At 37.8% G+C, this 11,122-nt stretch overlaps 1 protein-coding gene across 1 annotated transcript; it reads left to right on the top strand.

Moving 5' to 3' along the window:
- The first annotated feature begins 4,768 nt into the window (after positions 1-4,768).
- On the top strand, positions 4,769-10,006 carry edf1 (endothelial differentiation-related factor 1). Its single transcript, XM_041811227.1, has 5 exons — positions 4,769-5,018; positions 8,363-8,414; positions 8,775-8,935; positions 9,231-9,324; positions 9,417-10,006. Exons 1-5 carry the CDS (start codon positions 4,941-4,943, stop codon positions 9,476-9,478), a joined length of 447 nt encoding a protein of 148 aa, XP_041667161.1. The 5' UTR covers positions 4,769-4,940; the 3' UTR covers positions 9,479-10,006.
- Positions 10,007-11,122: the final 1,116 nt, after the last annotated feature.

Here is an 11,122-nt window from a genome sequence, read left to right as displayed (position 1 = left end):
GCAGACTAAGCTTCACGCCCCCCTAACATCTTTTGTGGCCCACCCAAGGGGGTCATGGACCCCATGTTGGGAACCAGTGAGATGGATTATAGAGCAATAAAACTCTAGTATCTTCATATTGGTTCAACATACTGTTATGCTGCAGTCTGCAATGTATTTCTCAATCAGTCTTAAGCCTGAATAGAAGTATTTCTGCTCTAATCCAGATCAAAACCACACTGCATATTTCTTATAACATAGGCATTACTATTCTACATGTCTTGATTATTGATGGACTTTTTGACTGTTTTTCTGATTTAAAACATGCCATGGTTGGTTGCTTGGCAGACTTGCATGTTAATTACTCTTAATTCTGACCCTACCATTTGAATGAGGCAGCAATGGTGCCTAGTATGTTCCTCTGCCAAGGTATGTCTCCTCTGACCTCTACCATCAATAAGACTGTTTGCCCAGAGAACTGCCGCTCACTGGGTACTTTGTCTTTCTCTGACTACTCTCTGTAAACCTAGACATGGCTGTGTGTGAAAACCCTAGTAGATTTGTAGATTTGTGAAATAGTAAGCCCAGCCAATCTGGCAACAACAACCATGAATCCTTTTTTTCCCACTCTAAAGCTCAGTTTGAACTTCAGCACTTGTCTTGACCATGTCCTTATGCCTAAAAGCATTGGTTGCTGCCATGTGATTCGCTGATTAAATATTAGTATTAACAGCAGTTGAGCAGGTATACCATGCCAGTTAGTGTGTCACAATATTTGCACCTATGATCATTAAGAGATCTCAAATGTTGGGAGATATACAGGTATACAGTGAATAAAAAAATTGCAGCAGAGCTCTTTTTCTGCTGCACCCAATACAAATAGAGGGCTATGTTGCCCTCTGGTGGTTGTGCATAAGTGCCAAAAGGATGTTGTGAATCACTGCATTTGTGAAAAACTGGGAACTTTAACATGACCAGAACAAATAAAATCTAAAGAAAGAATAAAAATGCTCTCCGTTGATGCTAAATCATTTGTTCTTATTTCATAAACTAGCATATTACAGACTTTCCTTTCCATCAAAATGTGCTTTTGTTATCCAGGATGGGTACAAAGGGTGGTGTCAGACCTGATGAAGGCTTGATGATGATGCAGGAGCTCGACGACCGGCTGAAAGAGCAGATTGACAAACTGGAACACGTTCGCCTCGCTGCTGTTGAACTGAGGGACAACTTGTCTGGGGTAACCCAAAGAAGCCAAACTTAAATAAAAAAATATTTTAGTGAAACACATTTTCTTTGATCTCTTCTGTTTTTACTTTGAAACAGAGCAACGGTGATCTAAGCCAGTCCATCAGCGACCATCTGGAGTGGCTGAATCACTTGTCAGAGCGAGTGGAGACCCTTCACATGAACACCACAGTTTTTGTTCAGGTGAGAAAAGTTACTGCCATAGCTAACGTTTATTCTCGTCTATAGACGGTCTTTACTTTGTCTGATATCTGTCTCTGCCTCAGATGAACCCCAAACCTCGAGCGTGGGCGGGAAAACAGAGTTCCAAACATGGCTACCGCTTGGGACGTTTCCATCAGGCAGAGGACGCCCAGTCAGAGTTTGGCTGGTCCCCCATCCGAACACGACGGAACAGTGACGCTGCCTCTGAAATGTCCTGTAACTGGTGACCTGCTAGACTGTGGATTCTACATCACCGAGGTCACAAATGCTAAATATTTTACAAAACCCAACTCTTTGCACATTTATTATTTTTTAAACTTTTTCATCTGTTACAGTACTAAATTTGACACACAGTGTATAACACTTTTTTAATTCCTTTGTTTTAATGTCTTGGAACAAGCTAGATTTTATTAAAAATCAAGCTGTCAAATGTCAGTGCCCAATGTTGCACATACAGTTTTTGTGTAAGTGTGAAATTATCTCATTCGATTCCAGTTTTACATGTTTAAAAAGATACATACTCTGTAGTGAGTGATGTCCAAACCATGTCAATCACTCTGCCAACTACAGAAATAGATAAACTGAAAAAAGTTTGATAGACTGTTGGTTGATTGTACTTTATTTAAAATACCCTAACCAAATCCACCCCAAAAATGCCCAACCCTTGTGGGTTTATTTGACACCAGGAATACTATAGCAGTGGTCCAGCAAATAAATTAATTCCAAGCAATTACAAAGTTGCATTTTCCTTTTAGAGCTCAGTATTAACCTCCAAAGACCCTGCATGCACATATGAGGACATTACATCGTGGCTTTTCTACAACATAGCAATAATTTCTGCTATTAGAATTTTTTAAAACAATTGTCTGGAATGTACAGTGAAGTTCAAGTAATTTGCTTGAAAGTTTTGATAATCTGATATGATATTTTCAGGGTTTTTTATGGATATTTTAAGGAGTTTGTATATTTTGGAGCATTTGGTTGGAAATTTTAAATTATTTTCATGGACATTTTGGGGATATGATTGTACATTTTGCAGAGTTTCACTGGAACTTTTGGGGGGTCATTTTCATATAAGTAAATTTGTTTGGATTTTTAGGGGAATTTGGAAATTTTCAGGCATTTCCTTGAAAATTCAGGAAATTTATTTGCATTTTGTGGGGAATTTGATTTTAATTATTTGGGGGGAATTTGCTTTGAATTTTCTCAGTGTTTTCAATGATATTTGGGAAATGTATCTGTAAATTTGTGAATCTGATTGGGAATTTAGCATTTTCCATCATTTTCATGGGATCTTAGGGAATATATTTGACATTTTTTGGAATTTGAGAAGAAATGCTAAGGGGGTATCGGCTTTGAAATTTTGGGGAATTTGCATGATTTTTAAAAAATTGAAATATTTAGGTTTTATGATAAAGTTTCACTGAAACATTTGGGGAATATTTTTATAGATTTTGGGGTACTTTTTCATTGGATATGTTAAAATATGTGTAGGGATTTTTACAGAAATTTGAGGTAATTTCATTGAAATTTGAGGGAATTTGTGTGGATCTTGAAAAGAAACATTTGCAGACATTGCTGTTCAAAGACAAAACTGAGCTTCTAAACTTACCAGGTCCAACAAATCCTAAATAAGTGGGGGACTAAAAATGCATTCCAAACAAAAGCTCAGGTCTCAGGAGGTTAAATGGTAAGTTCTGCCCCATTTGTAGGTATATTCTGTCTCATAATAATTAAAAAAAAACTTTTCTGAAACAAAACAGGTTTTTCAAATCATCCAACCAAAAAAAGTTCATTTAATGAAAGACAATTTCATAAAAAGTACATCCCTTAAGTCATCATAACTTGACAGTAAAACTAAACCAATCTCATCATCATTGCACAGCAAACCCTGTCCTCCTCTACAGTTGCATTAAACCATTTATTTAGATAGATGCATACTCTAGTAATACCAAGAGAAATTCAAGTTTCTTTAAGTCTCTACTCATAACGTAACTTATAATGATGAAGATTCTGTACTATAGCTAGTCTTTGTAAGACAGTACACCCATAGTTTTGATTTACACCACATATCAAACTATTTTTCTCTGTTTAAAAGTAAAATAGGGCTCTTAATCTCGTGAATGTTGTTAAGTAATATAGAGGTTATGTCCCTGGGCCCTGTGTACAGAGGCTGTGGCTCTCAAAGCAAGTGGCTCGGGTTTAAATGAGTCCCATGGCTCCTCTGTCACATGTTATTTCCCACTTTCAATTTCCCATGTCTCTGACTCTATATACTGTCCCATCTTATAAAGCAGGGGTCATCAACTCCATTTTCATAAGGGCTGGCTTTTTCTTGACTGATGCTGTGGGGGCCGGACATTGAAATAAAGTGAAATAAAATCTGTATTCTTGTTTAATTAAAATATTCTTGTAAAAAGCCAGCCTCCAGGGGGCCATTGAGATATTTTAGGTACATATTTCTAGAGCCCTCTTGATGTCTGTCACTGAGTTTGATGCTAATATGCTGTATTGTGATTGGCCAAAAACACAGGAAACAGATCACTAAAGATATTCAGAGGAGGAAAATTGCACTTTCAAAGAAAATTATTACAAAGAATTGAAACTTTAATCAAGATAATAATACGTATTTGTTTACATGCCAAATTACAGAAATACTAATGAGCTTCTTGTCTGATAAGCTGCTAGGTTGAAGGTTTTCTTTAGTCTTAAAGAAAAAAGCTAAACTATAGCATGCCATATTTTTACCCTCTCAAGTTTTAGGAATTTGATAATCCTCTGGGGGCCAAATGGGAAGATGTGTGGGGCCTGATGCGTCCCCCGGACCTCCAGTTGATTATCATTGTTACAAAGGCATAAAAACACCAACATGAAGATTTTAAAGAACAAGGTCCCTCTATGATTAAAAAAAAAAACACAATAAAAATGTAATAGTACAGTTGTGTATTGAAAGCAAACCAACAAAGTTGGGATCATTTTTACTTTTTTATATCTTTCATATTTTTTTTCATCCAATATTCTGCAGCTTTCACTCATTTTAATATTATAGGCCAAGCCTGTGCCTTATTTCTATTTATTGGCAGAAATGTGCTTACACAATAACTCGTTGGTAGGCTAAAGTTAAACTACTATATTAAATTAAGAATTTGTTTGTTTAGGAACTTTAGTTGTACAATCGTTTGACTGATGCAATAAGTGTTCACACTGAGTAACCAGGCATGCGTGTGTTCGTGTCACATGTTGAATCCATTAAAGCTGTCTGTGTGGATATAGGTCAGTGGGCTCCACCTCCAGAGGGCGCTGTTGGCTCCTCTCTATTTTGTAACTGTTAATCACGGGTTTAAATAAAGCTTTGGCAGAACGCGTGGGTGATATTTCTGGAAGGAAGCTCCTGACACGCTGAAGTAGCACTACCCTGTTTAAAGGGATCATTTTGAACACACTGCGCTGAGCTTATTTTTGTATCTACATTCAACTTTACGGGTATCGAAGAAAAGACCCCTAAAATCATGGCAGAGAGTGACTGGGACACCGTGACTGTGCTGAGGAAGAAGGGCCCGACTGCTGCCCAGGCCAAGTCCAAACAGGTTAGCATGGGCAGCTCACTTCGTCGTTATTTCATGCACTTTCTTCAGTATTCGTAATTTCAATCATTTTAAAGATGTCTGGAAACACCCAACTGAAATGTTATGTACGTAGTAGATAAGGAAAACAACTGTTGTTAGTGACGTAACGGTGAAATAGTCCAACAAACATTAACCATGCGTCGATGTTTAGTTAAACTATGAACAGTGCTGCCTAGCTACCAGCCAGCTAGACAACTAGGAAGTAAAGCTACTGTTTTCTAAAGAAATGACTCACTCGAGTAACTTGGCAAGCTAAACGGTTAGCCTAACGGTAAACATTCGTGGTTGGATAGGGCAGATTTAGGAAAACATGATGTTCCAACCGACTTTCCGATTTAACCAGAAACTATTACCCAGCTGTGGTAGTCAGAGGTTAGATAGATAGCCGTCAGTTAGCTAGCACTAACCAGCTAACCTGAAAATGATATCTTGACAACTTTAGCTCGCCTCAGGTGACTCATGCTCCTCCATAAAACCATTTATGTTAACTGGTATATCTCATCATATCAAGACAAAAACAAGGCAATCATTGACAGTTGTGCTTCAGACTTTATCGCCTAAACCTTTTTACAGCGACGGAATCAGGAAAGTAAACAACTACAGTATAGGGATGTAACAATGCACTCAGCTCATGATACGATAATTACAACATTGAACGATTTTATCACGATCTTTTTAATGTGACGATCTATGCTTGAAGTGACGAAAACTGGATCAATTTAAAAATGAGTATGATGAAATAGAAATTGTTTGACTGCAGTGGTGCAGTATAGCCTATCCGTATTTGACTTAAGTAATATAGTTCATACTTGTAATGGTTGAAATCCAAACATTGTTTCAGGAATGTACAATATTAGTTTTTTTTAGCTGATGCTGATAATGACACTAATATCCAAGTATTAAGATTTTAATCATTATTAATTTCAAGATTTTTGTAGTTAATCACATATTATTGCATTTAATAATCCTTTATTTTATATTTTTAATAGCTCTTGTGTAATTTTGGATTTTTACACTGTCTTAAATTAAGGATAATTGACTTCCTGTTTGACTAGACCTGCTTAACAGTTAAATTAAAGATTATTACATGAATTTAACCACTGAAAAAGGAACTTGTTATGGATTGAAAAGGAAATGAGTGGACAGTAAAAAAAATGTAATGTTGATAACAATGTCCAGATGACTTTGGTCCTGTTCACTGAGCTGTCTGTGAGTTTTTAAAGTGAAATAAGATATTCAGGAGCAGTCATGGACTTAAAAACATCACTGTGGCTGTAGAGTGTGGAGTAGGGAGTGTGTTGAAAGGGTGAAAGAAGCATGTGATTAATCACGGTTTAAAAACAATAGTGCACAAATTTCAGATCGGAATTGATCCTGATTAATGCGATTAATCTCAACAGCCCTACTAAATATGTAATTCAGACTTAAAACTTTGGTCCTTTGAACATTCTTAAAAAGGATGAACACAGAAACTCGAGTTCTTAAAGCACATTTATAAGTTTAAAGAATAAGGATGAACAAAGCAGGAGACATCAGCTGACAAAGCCCTTGGGTCCAACCCAAAACGCCACAAACTTAAAAATTATGTTCGATAAATGCTGATGTACACAATCCAAATATCGTTGCAGATATGAGTGGAAATTTTGATATCTGCCCATACAATAATTGCCTTTTTAAGTTAAATATCTGCCAGTACTGATGTTGAGCCAATAATATCACGCATCCCTTATTTTATTTTACTTTTTTCAAAGTGACAATGATAAAATCTGCTGGTGAAGTAGTATAGCTATAAATGTTTCTGTCAAATTGTTTTAAATTTCTTATACTTTTATAAATTTTTAAAATTCATCATTACATATTACATCCCATGTAATACGTAGAGTGCATATGTTTTAGGGTCTGGCAAAATGTAAACTTTTTATATAACTTATTTTCCCCATAACTTAGTTTGTTTTGATGCCATTTTCCACGTACATATTGAAACTGTGAAGCTTGTCGTTTTTAGAAGTGCCTTATAACATCCCCATTCGATTTGAATAGTTCTGTATGTAGCCATATTTGTTATTGTGACAGTCAGCAACTTAAGGGCGGCCACACACTACAGGATTTTAAACCTGATTTGAGGCAAGATTTGCCTCCCCGACAATCTTGTGGGTGTGTCCCAAGTGGAGCCTGTTGCAACCGATAATTTGTCTGAATAATCCTTGTGTGTGGTGTCAACATGATTATTTTACTGCTCCAAATCAGTCGTAGTCTCCCAAACCTCGGAATTTTAAATATCAAACACGTCTGATAGTTTCGATTGTAGGGTGTAATGCCTCTGACGGAGTACCCACAACAACCAATGAGAGCGAGCAGACGTGGTAGCGTCACAATCCTCAGCTTCATTACAGCCAGGATTTCATCCTGAGTCTTTCTCTTGTTTTAAGATTTGTGCTGCATCTGTAACTCATGCCAGGACAGCCTGCTGTGGAGGGACAGCAACAGGATATTGCAGACATCCGTGTTTGTTTGTTTTTCCCTAAAGTCATGTGATCACCTGAGGTCGTCGGCAGGTGTGCGGCCTCCAGGGATCTGACAGTCTGGCTGAGTCGTCTAGCCTGTGCGCTCAGCGGATTAAAGATGAATATCTTTTGAAATTGTCCTCATGTCTGTGGTCTCCCACGGTTTTAAAATCGTATGTAGCCGGCCTAAGATAGTAACATTATCCCACAGTCTGGTCTAGTAGACTTATCCATCCAGACTTTGTGAATCAGCACCCAAAAAACTGAAGATATAGTCCCTAAAGACATGCTCTGTATTAATGTTGTGTCTAACAGAACACAGTGCAGGGGCAGCCCATGACACTCAGTACATACTGAACATTAAATGAATATATTTTCTCTACAAGTCCTTTCTGGTCCTGTAAAATTCACCCAAAACACTTCAGAATGAAATAAAAGAAAAAAAATGTAAACACTCTCAGATGGGTGAGCCATAAGAACCAAACTAAACTAGGCAGGTTTTGAACCATAGGCTGACTTCATTGTTGCAGCCCTACTCATAACTCGCTTTATTTCTTTACATAAGAAATACTGCCTTGTAATATCTTTCATAGACGGTGTCAGCTAGTACAGGGTCCTGAAGCAGAGCTGTTCATGTTTTCTTTTTGTTTGATATGTTTGTCCCACTTAGATAAGCAGATTTGTTACTTATTAACTACAGACTGGTGAAATGAGTCCGGCCATACTGTGATCTGCTGTCAATAAAGCTGATATCTGTTTTGAAATCTAAGATTTGTACATGTCTGTTTTTTTTTTTTTTAGGCTATCACTGCTGCTCAGAGACGTGGGGAGGAAGTCGAGACAACCAAGAAATGTAAATTTAATATTTTACATTTTTTTATTCTTATTTTTATAAGAATGTATTTGTGCAGTATAGACAGTGTGCAGGAGTGTGCCTGCAATTTTTTTCAGTCAGAAATAAGAATTTCCATGAGTGCCTTGGACTGATGTCTTAGTCCAGTGGTATGAAATCAGGTATTCATATAGTTTCAGTTTTAATGGCCTCCTAACTGAGTTTATCCAGATTGGGTTAGAGAGCCTGGTGTACCTACAACACACCCATATTTTGATAGATGCCACAGATTCAACATGACATGCTGTAATTGAGAGTAATGCTTGTGAGTTATTCTGTCCACTGCACTGTTTGATGACTCATTCTAACACTGTCATCCAGGGTCTGCTGGGCAGAACAAACAGCATCTTGTGACGAAAAACACGGCCAAACTGGACCGTGAGACAGAGGAGCTGCACCATGACAGGGTTTCTCTGGAGGTGGGAAAGGTTATTCAGAAGGGCAGACAGGATAAAGGCCTGACCCAGAAAGACCTGGCCACTGTGAGTATATGCTGCTTTTATTACCCTGCACCGTGTGTGACATTCAGCATTACTGCTGTTTTTGTTTATGTAGAAAAACAGACATTTTACCAGCTTACATTTTGCTTTCATACCTTTAAGTACAAAACATTAACAGTGGCATGTAGACTTCCCTTTAACTACCCCTACATCTCTTCATGTTTAGAAGAGTTGCATGCATAAATGAGAAGATGGAGATGATTTAAAACACGCTCCTGTATGTGGACTTTCTTTTGGTTTGGAACATAAAAGTAATCTGACAAATGTTTTCTTGCAGAAAATCAATGAGAAGCCTCAAGTCATTGCCGACTATGAGTGTGGGAAGGCAATCCCCAACAACCAAGTCATGGGCAAGATAGAGAGAGCAATTGGTGAGAAATACTTTGCTTAAATTGAAACATAGTATTTATTCACTCTTAGTGCCAGTTGTCTGACCGACATGCTCCTCATGTGTTTCAAACAGGGCTGAAGCTGCGCGGGAAGGATATTGGCCTACCGCTGGAGGCAAAACCCAAGAAGAAATGAACACAAAGCCTCGAAAACAGCCCCCCCCCCCCCCCCACAAGGTCCCCTCATTCCCTGACCCCTGTCCCAACCTCCGGCATCCTCCCCTCGTCTCTCCCGCATCCCTCCCTCTACCTGGGCTGATCTCACCTGCGTCCTGCCTGAGGACCCGGTGCTCCACCGCATCACAAGCTGCAGACTGACAAGTCATCTTAAACACTCTCTCTACCACCTAATCTAACAAATGATCGAATGCATCACAAACTCTGATGTTCTGTGTCTTTCTTTTCACTCACTTCTGCTTCTAGGCTTTGGCATGATGAACTCAACCTTGGTGGTTGCGTTGTAAAATCATTAAAAAGGTGGATTAGTTTTCATGACCAATCAGACTAGATTGACTAACGTGGATTCAGAGCATGATCTTAAGCCAAAAGTGCTTGACTGCATCGTTTTCTCACACACTTCAGACAGTGGGTGAATGTCATTACAGTGTTGAAATGTTTTAATGCTGTGCTTTGTTTTGATCTACGAATAAAGTTTGGCAAGTCACGACATTTCCCAGTGTGCATTTTTGGCTACTGTAGGGAATAGTCTAAAATTAATAACACACTCTCTAACAAATGAATGCTGTAGAACTGGTTCTTAACCTTTTTCCATGGAGTCCCAACACATCCTACATGTGTCAAAGAAAGCTCGGCTCCCCAGGACTAAATAACATGATCACAAGCCATACCTTGCTGTCAGAAATTTCCACCAATTTTGTGTTTTCATGACTAAATCCCTAACAAAATATGTCTACATGTTCTTACAAAAAGACCCATGTATGCTCTATCAGGTAGCTCTCATGAAATAATTTAATATGAACACAAATCTAATGTTGATCATCTCCAACCCACACCCCAGGTTGGGTACCAGTTAAAAAGGTCAAAAATGACAGTTTTGGTTACTTCTGTTGATACCCACCAAGCAAAAACTGGCCTTAAAATGTAATGTAGTAGTAACATATAGCCACTAGATGTCAGAGTACTACCAGGAAAACGAGTCTGATCGATTGAATATTTTTAAAGTTTGTGCTGCCATTAATATTACTGTGCAAAGCTATGAAACTGTAGAGAATCATACAATTTGGTGCCAGGTTGGCTCACGTTGTAGGATGGGCACCCATGTAAGTAAAGAAAAAGTATTTTGCTGTGATTTAATTTAAAGTGAGTAGAATAGATGTAAGTTTTTAAATTTTTGAGATGCACTAGTATGCCTAATAAAGACCCATGGCGGATTCATGCTTAAAAAAATAGTGTTAACAAAGAAATATAGCACTCTATGCAGAAAGTCACAAAGTATGGAAGCTCAAAAAGGACATGGGACCATGCATTCTATTTGACTTAATTTTCCTCAGTGAATTTAGGCTGTTGTCTTTAGATTCTGTCTCTTTTCTCTAGATGTCAATGTGTATGTCTCATTATAACTTAATATTTTCATTCATTTTCTCAAGATCTTTACAAATTAGCTCATTATCATGAGAAAAGCTTTGGTTTTCCAAGAAAACAAGATAAGTGTTGAAAAAAATGCTGAAATGTTTTCATTATTGAGAGTAAATGGAGTGAAGGGAGCTGTGTGGATGTATATATTCTCTAAAAATGTTGTGGAGTGTGTAACCTTTAAAAA

The sequence above is a fragment of the Cheilinus undulatus genome, linkage group 17 (assembly GCF_018320785.1).
Source record: "Cheilinus undulatus linkage group 17, ASM1832078v1, whole genome shotgun sequence".
NCBI classification, from domain to species: domain Eukaryota; kingdom Metazoa; phylum Chordata; class Actinopteri; order Labriformes; family Labridae; genus Cheilinus; species Cheilinus undulatus.
Note: the sequence above shows the minus strand (reverse complement) of the source record. Positions and strands in the feature narration are given on the sequence as shown.

What these genes read in the sequence shown, in the direction of transcription:
- edf1 (XM_041811227.1), top strand. Translation starts at nt 4,941, where the DNA reads ATGGCAGAGAGTGACTGGGACACCGTGACTGTGCTGAGGAAGAAGGGC. An exon ending in AGTCGAGACAACCAAGAAAT is followed by an intron (nt 8,415 to 8,774) that starts GTAAATTTAATA and finishes ACTGTCATCCAG; the next exon opens with GGTCTGCTGGGCAGAACAAA. An exon ending in CCCAGAAAGACCTGGCCACT is followed by an intron (nt 8,936 to 9,230) that starts GTGAGTATATGC and finishes GTTTTCTTGCAG; the next exon opens with AAAATCAATGAGAAGCCTCA.